Here is a 27905-nt window from a genome sequence, read left to right on the forward strand (position 1 = left end):
GCCTCTCAGTCAAAGGGAGAGCTATCTTCAGTGGGAAACCTCCAATATAATACAGTAGAGTACATCCAAATACTGTAAACTGTACATACATATCTTACACAGTATAAATACTGTATGCATTCTCGTAGTACAATACAATACAGCAGAGTACAGCAGTACAGTACAGTAATACAGTACAGTACATCCACTGTCCTGGCTATCTTCCAGTTTTGGGCTGTTTGTTTGGGTTGGGCTTCTTAGTTCCCATAGCAACATGAGTGCTATGTGTGACATGCTGCCATTCTAGTCCTCAGTTCCATGTCCTCTCTCCCTCCTCTAACTTCTCATCGCTCACAGAGCACTCCACCAGTACTTTGTCCTCTTCTTTCTGTTCTGCTATGATCTGTCGTTCTTCTTCAGGTATTGTTGGTATCTTCTGTTCTTCTGCTGGTATCTTCTCGTCAGAGCTGCTGCGGCTGGACAGTTTGTCCATCTCATCTTCTACATCACTGAAGCGTTCGGCCACACACTGGGCTGTGAGCCTGGCCTCCGGGTCGTGGTCCCAACACTCCTCTATGGAGGCACACACTATGGCTATGCCCTGCAGGAGGAGGTAGAGAACAGGAGCAGAGGGGAGATTATACCCTATATACTGAGCACTGACACATACAGGTAGGATTGGATTTGATGTGTGTGAGTGATAGGGAAAGAGGGAGAGAGAGAGAGAGAGAGAGAGAGAGAGAGAGGGTAGGTAGGTACAGTAGGTAGGTTGAGTGAGAGAGAGAGAGAGAGAGAGAGGAGGAGGGAAGAGAGAGAGAGAGAGAGAGAGAGAGAGAGAGAGAGAGAGAGAGAGAGAGAGAGAGAGAGAGAGAAAGTGTGTCTCCCCCAGTCGGTTACCTGGTGGTTGATCCAGCTGTCTGGTATCTCAGGTCTGTCTATGTGTGTGTGTGTACCTGGTGATTGATCCAGCTGTCTGGTATCTCAGGTCTTCCTCTGTCTCTGAGGAGGTGGTCCTTCATACTCTCCACACCAGGGTGCATCTGAACCTTAGAACCATACGGAGGCTCATAGTCCTTCACCTCTGGAACACACAACCAATTAGATCACCTCTGGAACACACACATAACCAATTAGATCACCTCTGGAACACACACATAACCAATTAGATCACCTCTGAAACACACACATAACCAATTAGATCACCTCTGGAACACACACATAACCAATCAACTTACATCTGTAACACAACCAACCAACCACAGCCAAACAAAGCAGCAGCACAAACCAAAGCCATCATCTGTCAAGTCAACCAGTTATTATTACTGTAAACATCTACAATATACAGGTATGCTTCAAACTGAAACTTTCACTAGCAAGCAATTAGCCCAAACCTCAGAAGTCCACAACCATTTAAAACATTACAACTCTAATTTGTTTTAGTATTTGATCACTGTGAAAAACAGTTGAGGAAACAGAAAGATAATTCAGCCAAAGAGCATAAAAAACAATGTTCTGGGAAATTTTCCAGACCTCATGAAACTGAACTCACAACAGCTGCAGAGTGTGTTGGTCTCAGAGTATGAAGTGCTGTCTGTGTAAGGTTCATAATGTTAACTAACATCTGATCTAGGAGCAGATCCCAGAGTATGTAGTGCTGTCTGTGTCAGGTTCGTAGTGTTAACTAACATCTGATCTAGGAGCAGATCCCAGAGTATGTAGTGCTGTCTGTGTCAGGTTCGTAGTGTTAACTAACATCTGATCTAGGAGCAGATCCCAGAGTATGTAGTGCTGTCTGTGTAAGGTTCGTAGTGTTAACTAACATCTGATCTAGGAGCAGTGAATCTGATGGTCCCACAATCTACTGGTGCTGACGGTGTCAGGTCCACACTTTTAAATGTATCTAACATCTGATCTAGGACCAGTCTACTGGTGCTGTGACAGGTTTATGCTGTTAACTAACAGCTGATCTAGGCCCAGTCTCTGGTGCTGTGACAGGTTCATGCTGTTAACTAACAGCTGATCTAGGACCAGTGAAGGGAGACACAAGGGCACAGACTGAAGACCTTCAGTAAGAGACAAGCAGAACGTTGGATATAAGATTTCTCAAACTGAGCCCATGCTGAAATGACCCTATCTAAAGGAATAGGATTCACAGGGCAGTGTGTTACATCCTACAGGAGAGGTAACAGAGTTCAGGAACACCCAGTCAGGTAGAGTTATCCTCCAGGAGAGGTAACAGAGTTCAGGAACACCCAGTCAGGTAGATTTATCCTCCAGGAGAAGTATCAGATTTCAGGAACACCCAGTCAGGTAGAGTTATCCTCCAGGAGAGGTATCAGAGTTCAGGAACACCCAGTCAGGTAGAGTTATCCTCCAGGAGAGGTAACAGAGTTCAGGAACACCCAGTCAGGTAGAGTTATCCTCCAGGAGAGGTAACAGAGTTCAGGAACGCCCAGTCAGGTAGATTTATCCTCCAGGAGAGGTATCAGATTTCAGGAACACCCAGTCAGGTAGAGTTATCCTCCAGGAGAGGTATCAGAGTTCAGGAACACCCAGTCAGGTATAGTTATCCTCCAGGAGAGGTAACAGTGTTCAGGAACACCCAGTCAGGTAGAGTTATCCCCCAGGAGAGGTAACAGTGTTCAGGAACACCCAGTCAGGTATAGTTATCCTCCAGGAGAGGTAACAGTGTTCTGGAACACCCAGTCAGGTAGAGTTATCCTCCAGGAGAGGTAACAGTGTTCAGGAACACCCAGTCAGGTAGAGTATCCTCCAGGAGAGGTAACAGTGTTCAGGAACACCCAGTCAGGTAGAGTTATCCTCCAGGAGAGGTAACAGTGTTCAGGAACACCCAGTCAGGTATAGTTATCCTCCAGGAGAGGTAACAGTGTTCAGGAACACCCAGTCAGGTATAGTTATCTTCCAGGAGAGGTAACAGTGTTCAGGAACACCCAGTCAGGTAGAGTTATCCCCCAGGAGAGGTAACAGTGTTCAGGAACACCCAGTCAGGTAGAGTTATCCCCCAGGAGAGGTAACAGTGTTCAGGAACACCCAGTCAGGTATTGTTATCCTCCAGGAGAGGTAACAGTGTTCTGGAACACCCAGTCAGGTAGAGTTATCCTCCAGGAGAGGTAACAGTGTTCAGGAACACCCAGTCAGGTAGAGTTATCCTCCAGGAGAGGTAACAGTGTTCAGGAACACCCAGTCAGGTAGAGTTATCCTCCAGGAGAGGTATCAGAGTTCAGGAACACCCAGTCAGGTAGAGTTATCCTCCAGGAGAGGTAACAGTGTTCAGGAACACCCAGTCAGGTAGAGTATCCTCCAGGAGAGGTAACAGTGTTCAGGAACACCCAGTCAGGTAGAGTTATCCTCCAGGAGAGGTAACAGTGTTCAGGAACACCCAGTCAGGTATAGTTATCCTCCAGGAGAGGTAACAGTGTTCAGGAACACCCAGTCAGGTAGAGTTATCCTCCAGGAGAGGTAACAGTGTTCAGGAACACCCAGTCAGGTAGAGTTATCCCCCAGGAGAGGTAACAGTGTTCAGGAACACCCAGTCAGGTAGAGTTATCCTCCAGGAGAGGTAACAGTGTTCTGGAACACCCAGTCAGGTAGAGTTATCCTCCAGGAGAGGTAACAGTGTTCAGGAACACCCAGTCAGGTAGAGTATCCTCCAGGAGAGGTAACAGTGTTCAGGAACACCCAGTCAGGTAGAGTTATCCTCCAGGAGAGGTAACAGTGTTCAGGAACACCCAGTCAGGTATAGTTATCCTCCAGGAGAGGTAACAGTGTTCAGGAACACCCAGTCAGGTATAGTTATCCTCCAGGAGAGGTAACAGTGTTCAGGAACACCCAGTCAGGTAGAGTTATCCCCCAGGAGAGGTAACAGTGTTCAGGAACACCCAGTCAGGTAGAGTTATCCCCCAGGAGAGGTAACAGTGTTCAGGAACACCCAGTCAGGTATTGTTATCCTCCAGGAGAGGTAACAGTGTTCTGGAACACCCAGTCAGGTAGAGTTATCCTCCAGGAGAGGTAACAGTGTTCAGGAACACCCAGTCAGGTAGAGTTATCCTCCAGGAGAGGTAACAGTGTTCAGGAACACCCAGTCAGGTAGAGTTATCCTCCAGGAGAGGTATCAGAGTTCAGGAACACCCAGTCAGGTAGAGTTATCCTCCAGGAGAGGTAACAGTGTTCAGGAACACCCAGTCAGGTAGAGTATCCTCCAGGAGAGGTAACAGTGTTCAGGAACACCCAGTCAGGTAGAGTTATCCTCCAGGAGAGGTAACAGTGTTCAGGAACACCCAGTCAGGTATAGTTATCCTCCAGGAGAGGTAACAGTGTTCAGGAACACCCAGTCAGGTAGAGTTATCCTCCAGGAGAGGTAACAGTGTTCAGGAACACCCAGTCAGGTAGAGTTATCCCCCAGGAGAGGTAACAGTGTTCAGGAACACCCAGTCAGGTATAGTTATCCTCCAGGAGAGGTAACAGTGTTCAGGAACACCCAGTCAGGTAGAGTTATCCTCCAGGAGAGGTAACAGTGTTCAGGAACACCCAGTCAGGTAGAGTTATCCTCCAGGAGAGGTAACAGTGTTCAGGAACACCCAGTCAGGTATAGTTATCCCCCAGGAGAGGTAACAGTGTTCAGGAACACCCAGTCAGGTAGAGTTATCCTCCAGGAGAGGTATCAGAGTTCAGGAACACCCAGTCAGGTAGAGTTATCCTCCAGGAGAGGTAACAGTGTTCAGGAACACCCAGTCAGGTAGAGTTATCCTCCAGGAGAGGTAACAGTGTTCAGGAACACCCAGTCAGGTAGAGTATCCTCCAGGAGAGGTAACAGTGTTCAGGAACACCCAGTCAGGTATAGTTATCCTCCAGGAGAGGTAACAGTGTTCAGGAACGCCCAGTCAGGTAGAGTTATCCTCCAGGAGAGGTATCAGATTTCAGGAACACCCAGTCAGGTAGAGTTATCCTCCAGGAGAGGTATCAGAGTTCAGGAACACCCAGTCAGGTATAGTTATCCTCCAGGAGAGGTAACAGTGTTCAGGAACACCCAGTCAGGTAGAGTTATCCCCCAGGAGAGGTAACAGTGTTCAGGAACACCCAGTCAGGTATAGTTATCCTCCAGGAGAGGTAACAGTGTTCTGGAACACCCAGTCAGGTAGAGTTATCCTCCAGGAGAGGTAACAGTGTTCAGGAACACCCAGTCAGGTAGAGTATCCTCCAGGAGAGGTAACAGTGTTCAGGAACACCCAGTCAGGTAGAGTTATCCTCCAGGAGAGGTAACAGTGTTCAGGAACACCCAGTCAGGTATAGTTATCCTCCAGGAGAGGTAACAGTGTTCAGGAACACCCAGTCAGGTATAGTTATCTTCCAGGAGAGGTAACAGTGTTCAGGAACACCCAGTCAGGTAGAGTTATCCCCCAGGAGAGGTAACAGTGTTCAGGAACACCCAGTCAGGTAGAGTTATCCCCCAGGAGAGGTAACAGTGTTCAGGAACACCCAGTCAGGTATTGTTATCCTCCAGGAGAGGTAACAGTGTTCTGGAACACCCAGTTAGGTAGAGTTATCCTCCAGGAGAGGTAACAGTGTTCAGGAACACCCAGTCAGGTAGAGTTATCCTCCAGGAGAGGTAACAGTGTTCAGGAACACCCAGTCAGGTAGAGTTATCCTCCAGGAGAGGTATCAGAGTTCAGGAACACCCAGTCAGGTAGAGTTATCCTCCAGGAGAGGTAACAGTGTTCAGGAACACCCAGTCAGGTAGAGTATCCTCCAGGAGAGGTAACAGTGTTCAGGAACACCCAGTCAGGTAGAGTTATCCTCCAGGAGAGGTAACAGTGTTCAGGAACACCCAGTCAGGTATAGTTATCCTCCAGGAGAGGTAACAGTGTTCAGGAACACCCAGTCAGGTAGAGTTATCCTCCAGGAGAGGTAACAGTGTTCAGGAACACCCAGTCAGGTAGAGTTATCCCCCAGGAGAGGTAACAGTGTTCAGGAACACCCAGTCAGGTAGAGTTATCCTCCAGGAGAGGTAACAGTGTTCTGGAACACCCAGTCAGGTAGAGTTATCCTCCAGGAGAGGTAACAGTGTTCAGGAACACCCAGTCAGGTAGAGTATCCTCCAGGAGAGGTAACAGTGTTCAGGAACACCCAGTCAGGTAGAGTTATCCTCCAGGAGAGGTAACAGTGTTCAGGAACACCCAGTCAGGTATAGTTATCCTCCAGGAGAGGTAACAGTGTTCAGGAACACCCAGTCAGGTATAGTTATCCTCCAGGAGAGGTAACAGTGTTCAGGAACACCCAGTCAGGTAGAGTTATCCCCCAGGAGAGGTAACAGTGTTCAGGAACACCCAGTCAGGTAGAGTTATCCCCCAGGAGAGGTAACAGTGTTCAGGAACACCCAGTCAGGTATTGTTATCCTCCAGGAGAGGTAACAGTGTTCTGGAACACCCAGTCAGGTAGAGTTATCCTCCAGGAGAGGTAACAGTGTTCAGGAACACCCAGTCAGGTAGAGTTATCCTCCAGGAGAGGTAACAGTGTTCAGGAACACCCAGTCAGGTAGAGTTATCCTCCAGGAGAGGTATCAGAGTTCAGGAACACCCAGTCAGGTAGAGTTATCCTCCAGGAGAGGTAACAGTGTTCAGGAACACCCAGTCAGGTAGAGTATCCTCCAGGAGAGGTAACAGTGTTCAGGAACACCCAGTCAGGTAGAGTTATCCTCCAGGAGAGGTAACAGTGTTCAGGAACACCCAGTCAGGTATAGTTATCCTCCAGGAGAGGTAACAGTGTTCAGGAACACCCAGTCAGGTAGAGTTATCCTCCAGGAGAGGTAACAGTGTTCAGGAACACCCAGTCAGGTAGAGTTATCCCCCAGGAGAGGTAACAGTGTTCAGGAACACCCAGTCAGGTATAGTTATCCTCCAGGAGAGGTAACAGTGTTCAGGAACACCCAGTCAGGTAGAGTTATCCTCCAGGAGAGGTAACAGTGTTCAGGAACACCCAGTCAGGTAGAGTTATCCTCCAGGAGAGGTAACAGTGTTCAGGAACACCCAGTCAGGTATAGTTATCCCCCAGGAGAGGTAACAGTGTTCAGGAACACCCAGTCAGGTAGAGTTATCCTCCAGGAGAGGTATCAGAGTTCAGGAACACCCAGTCAGGTAGAGTTATCCTCCAGGAGAGGTAACAGTGTTCAGGAACACCCAGTCAGGTAGAGTTATCCTCCAGGAGAGGTAACAGTGTTCAGGAACACCCAGTCAGGTAGAGTATCCTCCAGGAGAGGTAACAGTGTTCAGGAACACCCAGTCAGGTAGAGTTATCCTCCAGGAGAGGTAACAGTGTTCAGGAACACCCAGTCAGGTAGAGTTATCCTCCAGGAGAGGTAACAGTGTTCAGGAACACCCAGTCAGGTAGAGTATCCTCCAGGAGAGGTAACAGTGTTCAGGAACACCCAGTCAGGTATAGTTATCCTCCAGGAGAGGTAACAGTGTTCAGGAACACCCAGTCAGGTAGAGTTATCCCCCAGGAGAGGTAACAGTGTTCAGGAACACCCAGTCAGGTAGAGTTATCCTCCAGGAGAGGTAACAGTGTTCAGGAACACCCAGTCAGGTAGAGTTATCCTCCAGGAGAGGTATCAGAGTTCAGGAACACCCAGTCAGGTAGAGTTATCCTCCAGGAGAGGTAACAGTGTTCAGGAACACCCAGTCAGGTAGAGTATCCTCCAGGAGAGGTAACAGTGTTCAGGAACACCCAGTCAGGTAGAGTTATCCTCCAGGAGAGGTAACAGTGTTCAGGAACACCCAGTCAGGTAGAGTTATCCTCCAGGAGAGGTAACAGTGTTCAGGAACACCCAGTCAGGTATAGTTATCCTCCAGGAGAGGTAACAGTGTTCAGGAACACCCAGTCAGGTATAGTTAACCCCCAGGAGAGGTAACAGTGTTCAGGAACACCCAGTCAGGTAGAGTTATCCTCCAGGAGAGGTATCAGAGTTCAGGAACACCCAGTCAGGTAGAGTTATCCTCCAGGAGAGGTAACAGTGTTCAGGAACACCCAGTCAGGTAGAGTTATCCTCCAGGAGAGGTAACAGTGTTCAGGAACACCCAGTCAGGTAGAGTTATCCTCCAGGAGAGGTAACAGTGTTCAGGAACACCCAGTCAGGTAGAGTTATCCTCCAGGAGAGGTAACAGTGTTCAGGAACACCCAGTCAGGTAGAGTATCCTCCAGGAGAGGTAACAGTGTTCAGGAACACCCAGTAAGGTATAGTTATCCTCCAGGAGAGGTAACAGTGTTCAGGAACACCCAGTCAGGTAGAGTTATCCCCCAGGAGAGGTAACAGTGTTCAGGAACACCCAGTCAGTTAGAGTTATCCTCCAGGAGAGGTAACAGTGTTCAGGAACACCCAGTCAGTTAGAGTTATCCTCCAGGAGAGGTAACAGTGTTCAGGAACACCCAGTCAGGTAGAGTTATCCTCCAGGAGAGGTAACAGTGTTCAGGAACACCCAGTCAGGTAGAGTATCCTCCAGGAGAGGTAACAGTGTTCAGGAACACCCAGTCAGGTAGAGTTATCCTCCAGGAGAGGTAACAGTGTTCAGGAACACCCAGTCAGGTAGAGTTATCCTCCAGGAGAGGTAACAGTGTTCAGGAACACCCAGTCAGGTATAGTTATCCTCCAGGAGAGGTAACAGTGTTCAGGAACACCCAGTCAGGTAGAGTTATCCCCCAGGAGAGGTAACAGTGTTCAGGAACACCCAGTCAGGTATAGTTATCCTCCAGGAGAGGTAACAGTGTTCAGGAACACCCAGTCAGGTAGAGTTATCCTCCAGGAGAGGTAACAGTGTTCAGGAACACCCAGTCAGGTAGAGTTATCCTCCAGGAGAGGTAACAGTGTTCAGGAACACCCAGTCAGGTAGAGGTATCCTCCAGGAGAGGTAACAGTGTTCAGGAACACCCAGTCAGGTATAGTTATCCCCCAGGAGAGGTAACAGTGTTCAGGAACACCCAGTCAGGTAGAGTTATCCTCCAGGAGAGGTATCAGAGTTCAGGAACACCCAGTCAGGTAGAGTTATCCTCCAGGAGAGGTAACAGTGTTCAGGAACACCCAGTCAGGTAGAGTTATCCTCCAGGAGAGGTAACAGTGTTCAGGAACACCCAGTCAGGTAGAGTATCCTCCAGGAGAGGTAACAGTGTTCAGGAACACCCAGTCAGGTAGAGTTATCCTCCAGGAGAGGTAACAGTGTTCAGGAACACCCAGTCAGGTAGAGTTATCCTCCAGGAGAGGTAACAGTGTTCAGGAACACCCAGTCAGGTATAGTTATCCTCCAGGAGAGGTAACAGTGTTCAGGAACACCCAGTCAGGTAGAGTTATCCCCCAGGTGAGGTAACAGTGTTCAGGAACACCCAGTCAGGTATAGTTATCCTCCAGGAGAGGTAACAGTGTTCAGGAACACCCAGTCAGGTAGAGTTATCCTCCAGGAGAGGTAACAGTGTTCAGGAACACCCAGTCAGGTAGAGTTATCCCCCAGGAGAGGTAACAGTGTTCAGGAACACCCAGTCAGTTAGAGTTATCCTCAAGGAGAGGTAACAGTGTTCAGGAACACCCAGTCAGTTAGAGTTATCCTCCAGGAGAGGTAACAGTGTTCAGGAACACCCAGTCAGGTAGAGTTATCCTCCAGGAGAGGTAACAGTGTTCAGGAACACCCAGTCAGGTAGAGTATCCTCCAGGAGAGGTAACAGTGTTCAGGAACACCCAGTCAGGTAGAGTTATCCTCCAGGAGAGGTAACAGTGTTCAGGAACACCCAGTCAGGTAGAGTTATCCTCCAGGAGAGGTAACAGTGTTCAGGAACACCCAGTCAGGTATAGTTATCCTCCAGGAGAGGTAACAGTGTTCAGGAACACCCAGTCAGGTAGAGTTATCCCCCAGGAGAGGTAACAGTGTTCAGGAACACCCAGTCAGGTATAGTTATCCTCCAGGAGAGGTAACAGTGTTCAGGAACACCCAGTCAGGTAGAGTTATCCTCCAGGAGAGGTAACAGTGTTCAGGAACACCCAGTCAGGTAGAGTTATCCTCCAGGAGAGGTAACAGTGTTCAGGAACACCCAGTCAGGTAGAGGTATCCTCCAGGAGAGGTAACAGTGTTCAGGAACACCCAGTCAGGTATAGTTATCCCCCAGGAGAGGTAACAGTGTTCAGGAACACCCAGTCAGGTAGAGTTATCCTCCAGGAGAGGTATCAGAGTTCAGGAACACCCAGTCAGGTAGAGTTATCCTCCAGGAGAGGTAACAGTGTTCAGGAACACCCAGTCAGGTAGAGTTATCCTCCAGGAGAGGTAACAGTGTTCAGGAACACCCAGTCAGGTAGAGTATCCTCCAGGAGAGGTAACAGTGTTCAGGAACACCCAGTCAGGTAGAGTTATCCTCCAGGAGAGGTAACAGTGTTCAGGAACACCCAGTCAGGTAGAGTTATCCTCCAGGAGAGGTAACAGTGTTCAGGAACACCCAGTCAGGTATAGTTATCCTCCAGGAGAGGTAACAGTGTTCAGGAACACCCAGTCAGGTAGAGTTATCCCCCAGGAGAGGTAACAGTGTTCAGGAACACCCAGTCAGGTATAGTTATCCTCCAGGAGAGGTAACAGTGTTCATGAACACCCAGTCAGGTAGAGTTATCCTCCAGGAGAGGTAACAGTGTTCAGGAACACCCAGTCAGGTAGAGTTATCCCCCAGGAGAGGTAACAGTGTTCAGGAACACCCAGTCAGGTATAGTTATCCTCCAGGAGAGGTAACAGTGTTCAGGAACACCCAGTCAGGTAGAGTTATCCTCCAGGAGAGGTAACAGTGTTCAGGAACACCCAGTCAGGTATAGTTATCCTCCAGGAGAGGTAACAGTGTTCAGGAACACCCAGTCAGGTAGAGTTATCCTCCAGGAGAGGTAACAGTGTTCAGGAACACCCAGTCAGGTAGAGTTATCCTCCAGGAGAGGTAACAGTGTTCAGGAACACCCAGTCAGGTAGAGTTATCCTCCAGGAGAGGTAACAGTGTTCAGGAACACCCAGTCAGGTAGAGTTATCCTCCAGGAGAGGTAACAGTGTTCAGGAACACCCAGTCAGGTAGAGTTATCCTCCAGGAGAGGTAACAGTGTTCAGGAACACCCAGTCAGGTATAGTTATCCCCCAGGAGAGGTAACAGTGTTCAGGAACACCCAGTCAGGTAGAGTTATCCTCCAGGAGAGGTATCAGAGTTCAGGAACACCCAGTCAGGTAGAGTTATCCTCCAGGAGAGGTAACAGTGTTCAGGAACACCCAGTCAGGTAGAGTTATCCTCCAGGAGAGGTAACAGTGTTCAGGAACACCCAGTCAGGTAGAGTATCCTCCAGGAGAGGTAACAGTGTTCAGGAACACCCAGTCAGGTAGAGTTATCCTCCAGGAGAGGTAACAGTGTTCAGGAACACCCAGTCAGGTAGAGTTATCCTCCAGGAGAGGTAACAGTGTTCAGGAACACCCAGTCAGGTAGAGTTATCCTCCAGGAGAGGTAACAGTGTTCAGGAACACCCAGTCAGGTAGAGTTATCCTCCAGGAGAGGTAACAGTGTTCAGGAACACCCAGTCAGGTATAGTTATCCTCCAGGAGAGGTAACAGTGTTCAGGAACACCCAGTCAGGTAGAGTTATCCCCCAGGAGAGGTAACAGTGTTCAGGAACACCCAGTCAGGTATAGTTATCCTCCAGGAGAGGTAACAGTGTTCAGGAACACCCAGTCAGGTAGAGTTATCCTCCAGGAGAGGTAACAGTGTTCAGGAACACCCAGTCAGGTAGAGTTATCCCCCAGGAGAGGTAACAGTGTTCAGGAACACCCAGTCAGGTATAGTTATCCTCCAGGAGAGGTAACAGTGTTCAGGAACACCCAGTCAGGTAGAGTTATCCTCCAGGAGAGGTAACAGTGTTCAGGAACACCCAGTCAGGTATAGTTATCCTCCAGGAGAGGTAACAGTGTTCAGGAACACCCAGTCAGGTAGAGTTATCCTCCAGGAGAGGTAACAGTGTTCAGGAACACCCAGTCAGGTAGAGTTATCCTCCAGGAGAGGTAACAGTGTTCAGGAACACCCAGTCAGGTAGAGTTATCCTCCAGGAGAGGTAACAGTGTTCAGGAACACCCAGTCAGGTAGAGTTATCCTCCAGGAGAGGTAACAGTGTTCAGGAACACCCAGTCAGGTAGAGTTATCCTCCAGGAGAGGTAACAGTGTTCAGGAACACCCAGTCAGGTATAGTTATCCCCCAGGAGAGGTAACAGTGTTCAGGAACACCCAGTCAGGTAGAGTTATCCTCCAGGAGAGGTATCAGAGTTCAGGAACACCCAGTCAGGTAGAGTTATCCTCCAGGAGAGGTAACAGTGTTCAGGAACACCCAGTCAGGTAGAGTTATCCTCCAGGAGAGGTAACAGTGTTCAGGAACACCCAGTCAGGTAGAGTATCCTCCAGGAGAGGTAACAGTGTTCAGGAACACCCAGTCAGGTAGAGTTATCCTCCAGGAGAGGTAACAGTGTTCAGGAACACCCAGTCAGGTAGAGTTATCCTCCAGGAGAGGTAACAGTGTTCAGGAACACCCAGTCAGGTAGAGTATCCTCCAGGAGAGGTAACAGTGTTCAGGAACACCCAGTCAGGTATAGTTATCCTCCAGGAGAGGTAACAGTGTTCAGGAACACCCAGTCAGGTAGAGTTATCCCCCAGGAGAGGTAACAGTGTTCAGGAACACCCAGTCAGGTAGAGTTATCCTCCAGGAGAGGTAACAGTGTTCAGGAACACCCAGTCAGGTAGAGTTATCCTCCAGGAGAGGTAACAGTGTTCAGGAACACCCAGTCAGGTAGAGTTATCCCCCAGGAGAGGTAACAGTGTTCAGGAACACCCAGTCAGGTATAGTTATCCTCCAGGAGAGGTAACAGTGTTCAGGAACACCCAGTCAGGTAGAGTTATCCTCCAGGAGAGGTAACAGTGTTCAGGAACACCCAGTCAGGTATAGTTATCCTCCAGGAGAGGTAACAGTGTTCAGGAACACCCAGTCAGGTAGAGTTATCCTCCAGGAGAGGTAACAGTGTTCAGGAACACCCAGTCAGGTAGAGTTATCCTCCAGGAGAGGTAACAGTGTTCAGGAACACCCAGTCAGGTAGAGTTATCCTCCAGGAGAGGTAACAGAGTTCAGGAACACCCAGTCAGGTAGAGTTATCCTCCAGGAGAGGTAACAGTGTTCAGGAACACCCAGTCAGGTAGAGTTATCCTCCAGGAGAGGTAACAGTGTTCAGGAACACCCAGTCAGGTAGAGTATCCCCCAGGAGAGGTGACAGTGTTCAGGAACACCCAGTCAGGTTGAGTTATCCTCCAGGAGAGGTAACAGTGTTCAGGAACACCCAGTCAGGTAGAGTTATCCTCCAGGAGAGGTAACAGAGTTCCATCAACAGCTTGGCTGGACCAGTACAGTACAAGGATCTTGACTGGCGTGTTACAGTGTTACAGTACGAGCCTGTTACAGTAAGGTCATTTAGTACGCCAGGGTCCTGAATCGCTCTGTGGACCCACAGGAAGTGGAGAGGCCAGAATGGAACCCTGGTCCCGGTCGGTCAGGAAACCCAGCTAGGGCCGGGATCGGACCGGGACCCTGCAGAGAAGCTGACTCCACAAGCCCAACACATCCTGTTGTTGACAAGTGGACTTGCCTTGTTTCCCCTCTTCTGTTTCAGCTTCTTTTAAACAGAATACACCCACGGTGTGTCCCCCAAATGGTGCCCTATTCCCTATATAGCATATAGGGCTCTGGTCGAAAGTAGTGCACTGTATAGGAAATAGGGTGGTGCCATTTTTGGACGCCTACCCAGCCTATGGGATCTAGTTATTTATGCTAGTCCTTCAGTTCTCCTCTATTTGAGTCCTGCTGCGTTTCTGCTGAAATTGAACAAATAGCCCAGATGTTTACCTGACCTTAGAACAGTTATTCACTGAGGTCTGGTGAACTGAGAGAGCCAGAACAGAGTGCTCTGCTCTGGTGAGCACCAACCCCATTGAATGAGTAGCAGGGCCCCAGCACAGGGAAAGATAGCACAAGGAGAGCTGAGTCTAAAGCTAGCTGAGACAGACCCAAGGAAAACAGGGCTATACACAGGAACCTCCCTCCCTCCCTCCCTGCCTGCCTTTCTGCCCGCCCCCTGTCTGCCTCCCTGTCTGTCTGTCTGTCTGTCTGCCTCCCTGTCTGTCTGTCTGCCTGCCTGCCTCCCTGTCTGTCTGTCTGCCTGCCTGCCTGCCTGCCTGCCTGCCTGTCTGTCTGTCTGTCTGTCTGTCTGTCTGTCTGTCTGCCTGCCTCCCTGTCTGCCTCCCTGCCTCCCACCCAATCTTCCTCCCTGCCTCCCTCCCTCCCTCCCTCCCTCCCTCCCTCCCTCCCTCCCTCCCTCCCTCCCTCCCTCCCTCCCTCCCTCCCTCCCTCCCTCCCTCCATGGTCCTGGCCTAGCCTGGGAGACGCTAGCTATTTGAAGAATGCTGTGGCTTTGGGAACAGATGTCACAAGGGGGACCAACGCTGCTCTCCTCTCACTGGGGCCCGGCCGCATAGTAAAACCAGTTCAACCAATCAAAGTACTCATAGGAACATGGTTTATGACAGCTTCCATTTCAGATTATCTCTGTCTGTCTGAAACCTCCATGGGTCTCCTGTCTGAACCAACCTCTGTCTGGTCTAGGGCGGAGAGAGAACAGAAACCTCAAAACAATATTATGGGAAACAACCCAACCAGACACTTAGCTTAACTTTCTCCCAGTCCCAGGCAAAATTACAGGAGCTATTATGGAGGTTAGCTTGTGGCTAACACATTGTGACCTAGGTAGCTAATGTTAAATGTGACCATTAGCTGTGGTGTTGCAGCAGTGCTGCAGACAGAGAAGCAGGGCCAACAGGCGAACCTGCATACTGCAGATAGCATCTAGCATTCTAGCCTGTTCAGACTTGAAGAGACCTGTCAATATTGTACAACACAGACTCCAACTCAAAACCTGACTGTTAAGACTGTTATAGAATTGTCAACTGTCCACACTGTTATATACACTATACATACAAAAGTATGTGGACACCCCTTTAAATGAGTGGATTCAATTATTTCAGCCACACCCGTTGCTGACAGGTGTGTAAAATCGAGCACACAGCCATGCAATCTCCATAGACAAACATTGGCAGTAGAATGGCCTTACTGAAGAGCTCAGATACTTTCAACGTGGAACTTCATAGGATGCCACCTTTCCAACAAGTCAGTTTGTAAAATGTCTGCCCTGCTAGAGCTGCCCCGGTCAACTGTAAGTGCTGTTATTGTGAAGTGGAAACGTCTAGGCGCGACAACGGCTCAGCAGCGAAGTGGTAGGCCATACAAGCTCACAGAACGGGATCGGCGAGTGCTGAAGCGCGAACCGCGTAAAAATCGTCTGTCCTTGGTTGCAACACTCAAGCTTCACCATCTGGCAGTCCGACGGACGAATCGGGGTTTGGCGGTTGCCAGGAGAACGCTACCTGCCCCAATGCATAGTGCCAACTGTAAAGTTTGGTGGAGGAGGAATAATGGCCCCTTAGTTCCAGTGAAGGGAAATCTTAACGCTACAGCATACAATTACATTCTAGACGATTCTGTGCTCCCAACTTTGTGGCAATAGTTTGGGGAAGGCCCTTTCCTGTTTCAGCATGACAATGCCCCTGTGCACAAAGCGAGGTCCATACAGAAATGGTTTGTTGAGATCGGTTTCGAAGAACTTGACTGGCCTGCACAGAGCCCTGACCTCAACCCCATCGAACATCTTTGGGATGAATTGGAACGCCGATTGCGAGCCAGGCCTAATCGCACAACATCAGTGCCCAACCTCACTAATTCTCTTGTGGCTGAATGGAAGCAAGTCCCCGCAGCAATGTTCCAACATCTAGTGGAAAACCTACCCAGAAGAGTGGAGGCTGTTATAGCAGTAAAGGGGGGACCAACTCCATATTAATGCCCATGATTTTGGAAAGAGATGTTTGACGAGCAGGAGTCCACAGGATGTACAAAACATTAGGAACACCTTCCTAATATTGAGTTGTACCCACTTTTGCCCTCAGAACAGCCTCAATTCGTCAGGGCGTGGACTCTACAAGGTGTCGAAAGCGTTCCACAGGGATGCTGGCCCATGTTGGCTCCAATGCTTCCCACAGTCGTGTCAAGTTGGCTGGACACTCAAGCCGGTGTGCCTGGCACCTACTACCATACACCGTTCAAAGGCACCTACATTTTTTGTCTTGCCCATTCACCCTCTGAAAGGCACACATACACAATCCATGTCTCAAGGCTTAAAAATCTTTCTTTAACCTGTCTCCTCCCCTTCATCTACACTGATTGAAGTGGATTTAACAGGTGACATCGATAAGGGATCATCGCTTTCACCTGGATTCACCTGGTCAGTCCACGGAGAGAGCATGATTTGTACACTCAGTGTTTGTGTGTGTTGTCAGTGCAGAGCACCACACAGTTACGAGCGTGTCAGGCAGTAACAAATACTTCCTTACTTCAACTCCTCAGGGAGTATAGGCCATCAACCACAGTCAGTAATTCAGTACCTTGTAAAAAGCCAGAGGGAGCCTGGAAAGTTACAGTATCCCTCCAGAGAGAGAGAGAGAGAGTGGGAGTGGGCTCCATAGCCAGTGTTACTGCTGTGGGGGTAGCTAGCCTGCTGCTGTGGCTGTTGTTGCTGTAGGTAATTCAAGCCCAGTGGAGACGAATGGTGTGTATGGCTGTATGGGGCCCAGGCAGTCCTGCTCTGCCACCTGCTTCCCAGCTGCTGCCCACCCGACTACTCTGTCTCCCCAGGGCCACGCAGGTCCATTCCCCTTCCTCTACAGGCAGGCTGACTGACTGACAGGTCCTCTCCCTGGCCCTTCTCTGCCCCATACCACTCGCCGGGGGCATTCCCTCCCCAGGCTGACTGACTGACAGGTCCTCACCCTGGCCCTTCTCTGCCCCATACCACTCGCCGGGGGCATTCCCTCCCCAGGCTGACTGACTGACAGGTCCTCTCCCTGGCCCTTCTCTGCCCCATACCACCCGCCGGGGGCTTTCCCTCCCCAGGCTGACTGACTGACAGGTCCTCCCCTCACCTTTGTCCCACTCCACTGCTTATAGACTGGCCCTGTTCTGACCACTCTGACTGGCCGTCCTGGTGCCTGGTTCGGCCCACCGCAACCCTGGGCTAATTCAGGACACACAAATTCCACCCAGAAAGATAGCGGGAGAGAGAGAGAGACAGAGAGAGAGAGAAAGAGAGAGAGAGACAGACAGAGAGAGAGAGAAAGAGAGAGAGAGACAGACAGAGAGAGATAGAGAGAGAGAGGTGGAACCACCACAACAACAACAGGGCAGTATTTCTGTCCTCTAGTCGTGCTGTTGTTGGCTTAAAGACAGACAAGAGGAGAGGAGAGGTGCGGTCAGGCCACCACCAGTATCCATTTCACTGCATCTGTCCCAGATACATAGGCTGACTTGCCCCCCCCCCCTTAGATAAGCCCTGGATAGAGAGGACTGGAGCAGAGTCTCCTCTACTGGGTCTGACATACTGTATGTCTCTGAGAGGACTGGAGCGGAGTCTCCTCTACTGGGTCTGATATACAGTATGTCTCTGAGAGGACTGGAGCAGAGTCTCCACTACTGGGTCTGATATACAGTATGTCTCTGAGACAGGCAGGGGCATGAGGGGAGCACAGCCTCAGACCAGCCCCGTCTACAACAGGAGACACACAACTACAAAAGTCACACACACACACACACACACACACACACACACACACACACACACACACACACACACACACACAACCACAACCACAACCTTTACAGACATTTCAGAGGAGCATTAAGAAGCTGAGAAGCCTCAGAGGAGCATTAGGAAGCTGAGAAGCATCAGAGGAGCATTAGGAAGCTGAGAAGCCTCAAAGGAGCATTAGGAAGCTGAGAAGCCTCAGAGGAGCATTAAGAAGCTGAGAAGCCTCAGAGGAGCATTAGGAAGCTGAGAAGCCTCAGAGGAGCATTAGGAAGCTGAGAAGCATCAGAGGAGCATTAGGAAGCTGAGAAGCCTCAAAGGAGCATTAGGAAGCTGAGAAGCCTCAGAGGAGCATTAAGAAGCTGAGAAGCATCAGAGGAGCATTAGGAAGCTGAGAAGCCTCAAAGGAGCATTAGGAAGCTGAGAAGCCTCAGAGGAGCATTAAGAAGCTGAGAAGCCTCAGAGGAGCATTAGGAAGCTGAGAAGCCTCAGATGAGCATTAGGAAGCTGAGAAGCATCAGAGGAGCATTAGGAAGCTGAGAAGCCTCAGAGGAGCATTAGGAAGCTGAGAAGCCTCATTACAGCTGAAAGGATTTATAATGTCTTCTATCTGTCTATTATCTCTGTTTTCATAAAGAGATTTCAGTCTCAGACAGGTTAGAGAGAAGCAGACACTGTCTAACCCCTGCAATGCTTTCAAACATATGGCCTGACATGCACACACACACTCACACATACACCCCACTTCCCACTCCAAACTAACTCACTCACTCACTGACTCATTCACTCACACTCTCACTCACTCAGAACACTCTGAAGGGCAGTCAAACACAGCCAGCTGAAGCCATCACATCTCCCCTCCTGCCCAAAGAAGGGCAAGTGTTCTGATGTCTACTTCACATTCTAAACATTCCACAGATTCCTCCTCCTGAGAACCAAGCAGGATCTGAGGTGCTCTACCACGACCATCACATACTGCTAGTTACTGTATGAGGTACTCTACCATCACATACTGCTAGTTACTGTATGAGGTGTTCTACCATCACATACTGCTAGTTACTGTATGAGGTACTCTACCATCACACACTGCTAGTTACTGTATGAGGTACTCTACCATCACATACTGCTAGTTACTGTATGATGTGTTCTACCATCACATACTGCTAGTTAATGTATGAGGTACTCTACCATCACACACTGCTAGTTACTTTATGAGGTACTCTACCACGACCATCACATACCGCTAGTTACTGTATGAGGTACTCTACCATCACACACTGCTAGTTACTGTATGAGGTACTCTACCATCACACACTGCTAGTTACTGTATGAGGTACTCTACCATTACACACTGCTAGTTACTGTATGAGGTACTCTACCATCACACACTGCTAGTTACTGTATGAGGTACTCTACCATCACATACTGCTAGTTACTGTATGAGGTACTCTACCATCACACACTGCTAGTTACTGTATGAGGTACTCTACCATCACATACTGCTAGTTACTGTATGAGGTACTCTACCATCACACACTGCTAGTTACTGTATGAGGTACTCTACCATCACATACTGCTAGTTACTGTATGAGGTACTCTACCATCACACACTGCTAGTTACTGTATGAGGTACTCTACCATCACATACTGCTAGTTACTGTATGAGGTACTCTACCACGACCATGACACACTGCTAGTTACTGTATGAGGTACTCTACCATCACACACTGTTAGTTACTGTATGAGGTACTCTACCTTGACACACTGCTAGTTACTGTATGAGGTGCTCTACCATGACCATGACACCACTAAGCAGTCTGAAATGGATTAGAGACAGAAAAATGCCCAGAGAGTAAAAAATGAAATACCACACGGTGTTGGGCTAATATTTTGGTGTAGGTTTAAGAAGAGCCAATCATAATTCAGCTACTAATTCAGCTACTACCCTAATAGTCCTCAGTGGGAAATAATGTTTATTTGCCGTGTCCCTCAGTCAAGCACCCCAACATTCAGACGCTTTCCCTGACCCATATTAAGCCTGTTCATGGACGTTTCTCCATTGCTCCATTGAGCATGCTCTTAGCATTGTCCAGAAGGCTTAAAGGCTAAGGAAGTAGGATTAATCTGGGTTATGCTTGTGTGTGTGTGTGTGTGTGTGTGTGTGTGTGTGTGTGTGTGTGTGTGTGTGTGTGTGTTGTGTGTGTGGGTGTACGTACATACCTCCGATGGCATGACAGCGGGAGGTGATCTCCCACAACACCAGAGCCATAGAGTAGACATCTGTCTGCTTGAACGACTCAATGTTTTCCAGGTTCAGCCTGGACTCCAGCACCTCAGGAGCCATGTACCTGGCTGTGCCCACCTGTAATACACAGAGACATAGTCACAACATAGTCTCAACATAGTCACAACATAGTCTCAACATAGTCACAACATAGTCACAACATAGTCTCAACATAGTCACAACATAGTCTCAACATATTCACGACATAGTCTCAACATAGTCTCAACATATTCACAACATAGTCTCAACATAGTCTCAACATAGTCTCAACATAGTCACAACATAGTCACAACATAGTCTCAACATAGTCACAACCTAGTCTCAACATAGTCTCAACATAGTCACAACCCAGTCTCAACATTTTTATTTTATTTTATTTTTATTTCACCTTTATTTAACCAAGTAAGCCAGTTGAGAACAAGTTCTCATTTACAACTGCAACCTGGCCAAGATAAAGCAAAGCAGTGCGATAAAAACAACAACACAGAGTTACATATGAGGTAAAACAAAACATAAAGTCAAAAATACAACAGAAAATATATATACAGTGTGTGCAAATGTAGCAAGTTATGGAGGTAAGGCAATAAATAGGCTATAGTGCAAAATAATTACAATTAGTATTAACACTGGAATGATAGATGTGCAAGAGATGATGTGCAAATAGAGATACTGGGGTGCAAATGAACAAAATAAATAACAATATGGGGATGAGGTAGTTCGGTGGACTAATTTCAGATGGGCTGTGTACAGGTGCAGTGATCGGTAAGGTGCTCTGACAACTGATGCTTAAAGTTAGTGAGGGAGATAAGAGTCTCGAGCTTCAGAGATTTTTGCAGTACATTCCAGTCATTGGCAGCAGAGAACTGGAAGGAATGGCGGCCAAAGGAGGTGTTGGCTTTGGGGATGACCAGTGAGATATACCTGCTGGAGCACATACTACGGGTGGGTGTTGCTATGGTGACCAATGAGCTAAGATAAGGCAGGGATTTGCCTAGCAGTGATTTATAGATGGCCTGGAGCCAGTGGGTTTGGCGACGAATATGTAGTGAGGACCAGCCAACAAGAGCGTACAGGTCACAGTGGTGGGTAGTATATGGGGCTTTGGTGACAAAACGGATGGCACTGTGATAGACAACATCCAATTTGCTGAGTAGTGTGTTGGAGGCTATTTTGTAAATGACATCGCAGAAGTCAAGGATCGGTAGGATAGTCAGTTTTACGAGGGCATGTTTGGCAGCATGAGTGAAGGAGGCTTTGTTGCGAAATAGGAAGCCGATTCTAGATTTAACTTTGGATTGGAGATTCTTAATGTGAGTCTGGAAGGAGAGTTTACAGTCTAACCAGACACCTAGGTATTTGTAGTTGTCCACATACTCTAGGTCAGACCCGTCGAGAGTAGTGATTCTAGTCGGGTGGGCGGGTGCCAGCAGCGTTCGATTGAAGAGCATGTATTTAGTTTTACTAGTGTTTAAGAGCAGTTGGAGGCTACTGAAGGAGTGTTGTATGGCATTGAAGCTCGTTTGGAGGTTTGTTAACACAATGTCCAATGAAGGGCCAGATGTATACAAAATGGTGTCGTCTGCGTAGAGGTGGATCTGAGAGTCACCAGCAGCAAGAGCGACATCATTGATATACACGGAGAAAAGAGTTGGCCCAAGAATTGAACCCTGTGGCACCCCCATAGAGACTGCCATAGGTCCAGACAACAGGCCCTCCGATTTGACACATTGAACTCTATCTGAGAAGTAGTTGGTGAACCAGGCGAGGCAGTCATTTGAGAAGTCACAACATAGTCACAACATAGTCTCAACATAGCCTCAACATAGTCACAACATAGTCTCAACATAGTCACAACCTAGTCTCAACATAGTCTCAACATAGTCACAACCTAGTCTCAACATTGTCTCAACATAGTCACAACATAGTCACAACATAGTCACAACCTAGTCTCAACATTGTCTCAACATAGTCTCAACATAGTCACAACCTAGTCTCAACCTAGTCACAACATAGTTTAAACATGGTCTCAAATCTCAGGAGCCATGTACCTGGCTGTGCCCACCTGTAATACACAGAGACATAGTCACAACATAGTCACAACATAGTCTCAACATAGTCACAACATAGTGTCAACATAGTCAGAACATAGTCTCAACATAGTCACAACATAGTCTCAACATAGTCACGACATAGTCTCAACATAGTCTCAACATATTCACAACATAGTTACAACATAGTCACAACATAGTCTCAACATAGTCTCAACATAGTCACAACATAGTCTCAACATAGTCTCAACATAGTCACAACCTAGTCTCAACATAGTCTCAACATAGTCTCAACATAGTCTCAACATAGTCACAACATAGTCACAACATAGTCACAACCTAGTCTCAACATAGTTTAAACATAGTCTCAAACCTCAGGAGCCATGTACCTGGCTGTGCCCACCTGTAATACACAGAGACATAGTCTCAACATAGTCACAACATAGTCTCAACATAGTCACAACATCGTCACAACATAGTCTCAACATAGTCACAACATAGTCACAACATAGTCTCAACATAATCACAACATAGTCACAACATAGTCACAACATAGTCACAACCTAGTCTCAACCTAGTCACAACATAGTTTAAACATAGTCTCAAACCTCAGGAGCCATGTACCTGGCTGTGCCCACCTGTAATACACAGAGACATAGTCACAACATAGTCACAACATAGTCTCAACATATTCACAAAACATAGTCTCAACATAGTCACAACATAGTCACAACATCGTCACAACATAGTCTCAACATAGTCACAACATAGTCACAACATAGTCTCAACATAATCACAACATAGTCACAACATAGTCACAACATAGTCTCAACATAGTCTCAACATATTCTCAACATAGTCTCAACATAGTTTCAACATAGTCACAACATAGTCTCAACATAGTCACGACATAGTCTCGACATAGTCTCAACATATTCACAACATAGTCTCAACATAGTCTCAACATAGTCTCAACATGGTCTCAACATAGTCACAACCTAGTCTCAACATAGTCATAACATAGTCACAACCTAGTCTCAACCTAGTCACAACATAGTCTCAACAAAGTCTCAACATAGTCACAAACTAGTCCCAACATAGTCTCAACATAGTCACAACATAGTCACAACATAGTCTCAACATAATCACAACATAGTCACAACATAGTCTCAACATAGTCACAACCTAGTCTCAACATAGTCTCAACATAGTCACAACCTAGTCTCAACATAGTCTCAACATAGTCACAACATAGTCACAACATAGTCACAACCTAGTCTCAACATAGTTTAAACATAGTCTCAAACCTCAGGAGCCATGTACCTGGCTGTGCCCACCTGTAATAAACAGAGACATAGTCTCAACATAGTCACAACATAGTCTCAACATAGTCACAACATCGTCACAACATAGTCTCAACATAGTCACAACATAGTCACAACATAGTCTCAACATAATCACAACATAGTCACAACATAGTCACAACATAGTCACAACCTAGTCTCAACCTAGTCACAACATAGTTTAAACATAGTCTCAAACCTCAGGAGCCATGTACCTGGCTGTGCCCACCTGTAATACACAGAGACATAGTCACAACATAGTCACAACATAGTCTCAACATATTCACAAAACATAGTCTCAACATAGTCACAACATAGTCACAACATCGTCACAACATAGTCTCAACATAGTCACAACATAGTCACAACATAGTCTCAACATAATCACAACATAGTCACAACATAGTCACAACATAGTCTCAACATAGTCTCAACATATTCTCAACATAGTCTCAACATAGTTTAAACATAGTCTCAAACCTCTGGAGCATATACCTGGCTGTGCCCAGCTGAAGAAGAGAGACAGAGACAGAGACAGAGATAGTTCTAGTTAGTTGGCATAAGTATTCCCACCTCTTCCAGAGAAGGAGAGGGAGAGCAGAGGGTTCACAAGCTTCAAATAAAATTGTACTGAACATAGTTTGGCAGTGTGAACATGCCAAGGTGTGTCTCTAACTAATCCTAGCCTTTTAGTAGAGAGAGAGAGAGAGAGAGAGAGAGAGAGAGAGAGAGAGAGAGAGAGAGAGAGAGAGAGAGAGAGAGAGAGAGAGAGAGAGAGAGAGAGAGAGAGAGAGAGCGAGAGAGAGAGAGAGAGAGCGAGAGAGAGAGAGAGAGAGAGAGAGAGAGACCAACAAACCTGCACATGTCCTCTATATTGTTATTGTTGAATGGTTATTTTGACCCTTGGTTATTGTTGTTACTGTTGTCCCGTTGACAATATTGATGATTATTATTTTAATTATGTTAATAGTGTAAATATCCAAAGTAAGCTTTGGCAATATGTACATTGTTACATCATGCCAATAAAGCGAATTGAATTGAATTGAATTGAACTGAGAGAGAGAGAAAGAGAAAGAGCGCGAAAGTGGAGTTTCGGGAAAATCATACGACATTATAAAATCCATGTACACAAACAACAAGTGCACGGTTAAAATGGGCAAAAAACACACTGATTTCTTTCCACAGGGCCGTGGGGTGAGACAGGGATGCAATTTAAGCCCCACCCTCTTCAACATACAGTGAGGAGAACAAGTATTTGATACACTGCTGATTTTGCAGGTTTTCCTACGTACAAAGCATGTAGAGGTCTGTAATGTAATTTATCATAGGTACACTTCAACTGTGAGAGACGGAATCTAAAACAAAAATCCAGAAAATCACATTGTATGATTTTTAAGGAATGAATTTGCATTTTATTGCATGACATAAGTATTTGATACATCCGTCTCTCACAGGTGAAGTGTACCTATGATAAAAATTACAGACCTCTACATGCTTTGTAAGTAGGAAAACCTGCAAAATCGGCAGTGTATCAAATACTTGTTCTCCCCACTGTATATATCAATGAATTGGCGAGGGCACTAGAACAGTCTGCAGCACCCGGCCTCACCCTACTAGAATCTGAAGTCAAATGTCTACTGTTTGCTGATGATCTGGTGCTTCTGTCACCAACCAAGGAGGGCCTACAGCAGCACCTAGATCTTCTGCACAGATTCTGTCAGACCTGGGCCCTGACAGTAAATCTCAGTAAGACAAAAATAATGGTGTTCCAAAAAAGGTCCAGTTGCCAGGACCCCAAATACAAATTCCATCTAGACACATTTGCCCCAGCCTAAACATCAGCGCCACAGGTAACTTCCACAAAGCTATGAACGATCTGAGAGACAAGGTAAGAAGGGCCTTCTATGCCATCAAAAGGAACATAAAATTCAACATACCTATTAGGATCTGGCTAAAAATACTTGAATCAGTTATAGAACCCATTGCCATTTATGGTTGTGAGGTCTGGGGTCCGTTCACCAACCAAGAATTCACAAAATGGGACAAACACCAAATTGAGACTCTGCATGCAGAATTCTGCAAGAATATCCTCTGTGTACAATAAAAAACACAAAATAATGCATGCAGAGCAGAATTAGGCCGATACCCGCTTTTTATCAAACTCCAGAAAAGAGCCGTTAAATTCTACAACCACTTAAAAGGAAGCGATTCCCAAACCTTCCATTACAAAGCCATCACCTACAGATAGATGAACTTGTAGAAGAGTCCCCTAAGCAAGCTGGTCCTGGGGCTCTTTTCACAAACACAAACAGACCCCACAGAGCCCCAGGACAGCAACACAATTAGCCCCAACCAAATCATGAGAAAACAAAAAGATAATTACTTGACACATTGGAAAGAATTTACAAAAAAACAGAGTAAACTAGAATGCTATTTGGCCCTAAACAGAGAGTACACAGTGGCAGAATACCTGACCACTGTGACTGACCCAAACAGTGAGCATAGCCTTGCTATTGAGAAAGGCCGCCGTAGGCAGACCTGGCTCTCAAGAGAAGACAGGCTATGTGTACACTGCCCACAAAATGAGCTGGAAACTGAGCTGCACTTCCTAACCTCCTGCCAAATGTATGACCATATTAGAGACATATATTTCCCTCAGATTACAGAGATCCACAAAGAATTTGAAAAGAAACCCAATTTTGATAAACTCCCTTATCTACTGGGTGAAATACCACAGTGTGCCATCAAAGCAGCAAGATTTGTGACCTGTTGCCACAAGAAAAGGGCAACCAGTGAAGAACAGACACCATTGTAAATACAACCCATATTTATGTTTATTTATTTTCCCATTTGTACTTTAACTATTTGCACATTGTTACAACACTGTATATATACATAATATGACATTTGAAATGTCTTTATTCCTTTGGAACTTCTGAGTGTAATGTTTACTTTTAATATTGATTGTTTATTTCACTTTTGTTTACTATCTACTTCACTTGCTTTGGCAATGTTAACATACTTTTCCCATGCCAATAAAGCCCTTAAATTGAATTGAATTGAATTGATTTGAAATTGAAATTGAATTGACATTGAAATTGAATTGAGAGAGAGGGAGATAGAGAGAGAGAGAGAGAGAGAGAGAGAGAGAGAGAGAGAGAGAGAGAGAGAGAGAGAGAGAGAGAGAGAGAGAGAGAGAGAGAGTGAGAGAGAGAGTGAGAGAGGGAGATAGAGCAAAAGAGAGAGAGTCACCAAATAACTTTGTTAGAGGAGACAGAGTATCTAAGTACATTCAGATGGAACACAGTGACGCTGTAAAGGCCACTGTGTTCTCCTGATCAGTTTGACTCAGAGTGATGCAATTTGGCACACATGCTCAGCGATATAAGTCTAGCTAACCTGTTAAGTATAGTTCAGTTTTGCCGCATGGTGGCGCCGTTGAACAGGAAAAACCATTCATGCAAGCTCATTGGCTTATAACTGCCATGCTGTTTGAACAAGTCAACATCGTTGACATGGTCCAAAATCCATCAAAAGCATATTGCATGATCTGTTAGATTTTGAGTTCTGATATTTGGCAAACGTGGTAAGAAGTACAGTAGTAGCTCATCCAAGGGCAATGTGTCCAATTAGTCCTGATGGTGGCGCTGTGGGGCCAAAGCTTGAACCCCGGCATGGCTGCTTGCAGCTCTATTTTCTGTTGCTTTTATGGCTCATTTCCTGCCTCTGTCATCAGTGTCCCATTTAAAAATCAGAAAAACATCTATAATAAACCAGAATTAAGACTAGAATTGTCCTTTGATTTGAAGCCTTAGAAATATTGGATGCTCACGATCATGAGGAAACATGATTCCAGGAGAGAGTTTTTATGTGGGAAAAGTGGGAAAACACCACTTTGCTGTTTAACCTAAACAATGTCTAGGCCTTTGTTAGTATGGGAAAGATGTGTGTATGTTAGTTAGTCATCATCCCCCTCTTAGCCTATCACCTGTTTCTACTGCTGCATTACCAGCCGGTGAATCATACATCAGACCAGCACACATTAACAAAGTTCAGTCTGATAGAAGATAGACTGATACAACTGACTGAGGGGGTTCCCCTGCATGTCTCAACACAGCCTGCCCTCTTTTCTTCACTGCTTTATCTCTCTATCACTATCTCTCTGAAACTCTTCTCGCTCTCTCTCTCTCTATCACTATCTCTCTGAAACACTTCTCGCTCTCTCTCACTCTATCACTATCTCTCTGAAACTCTTTTCTCTCTCTCTCTTTTTCTCTGCCCCCTCCCTCCCTCCCCCCCTCTCTCTCTCTCTGCCCCCCTCCCTCCCCCCTCTCTCTCTCTCTCTCTCTCTCTCTCTCTCTCTCTCGCTCTCTCTCTCTCTCGCTCTCTCTGTCTCTCTCTCTCTCTCTGCCCCCCTCTCTCTCTCTCTCTACCCCCCCCCTCTCTCTCTCTTTCTCTGCCCCCCC

The 27905-nt window shown here is 47.0% G+C and overlaps 1 protein-coding gene across 1 annotated transcript in view; it reads right to left on the minus strand.

The window, feature by feature from the left end:
* The window catches only part of LOC121556728 (TGF-beta receptor type-2-like), a 79395-nt gene that overhangs the window by 656 nt on the left and 50834 nt on the right, over nt 1–27905 (minus strand). Inside the window, exons 8-10 of the mRNA XM_041870614.1 lie at nt 19985–20126; nt 933–1060; nt 1–580 (exon numbers count right to left, since the gene is read on the minus strand). The exon at nt 1–580 is cut by the window's left edge and continues 656 nt beyond it. Coding sequence (XP_041726548.1) covers nt 290–580; nt 933–1060; nt 19985–20126 — 561 coding nt within the window. The 3' untranslated portion in view covers nt 1–289. The remainder of the gene's footprint in view (nt 581–932; nt 1061–19984; nt 20127–27905) is intronic.

This window comes from Coregonus clupeaformis, unplaced genomic scaffold (assembly GCF_020615455.1).
Source record: "Coregonus clupeaformis isolate EN_2021a unplaced genomic scaffold, ASM2061545v1 scaf1143, whole genome shotgun sequence".
NCBI lineage: Eukaryota > Metazoa > Chordata > Actinopteri > Salmoniformes > Salmonidae > Coregonus > Coregonus clupeaformis.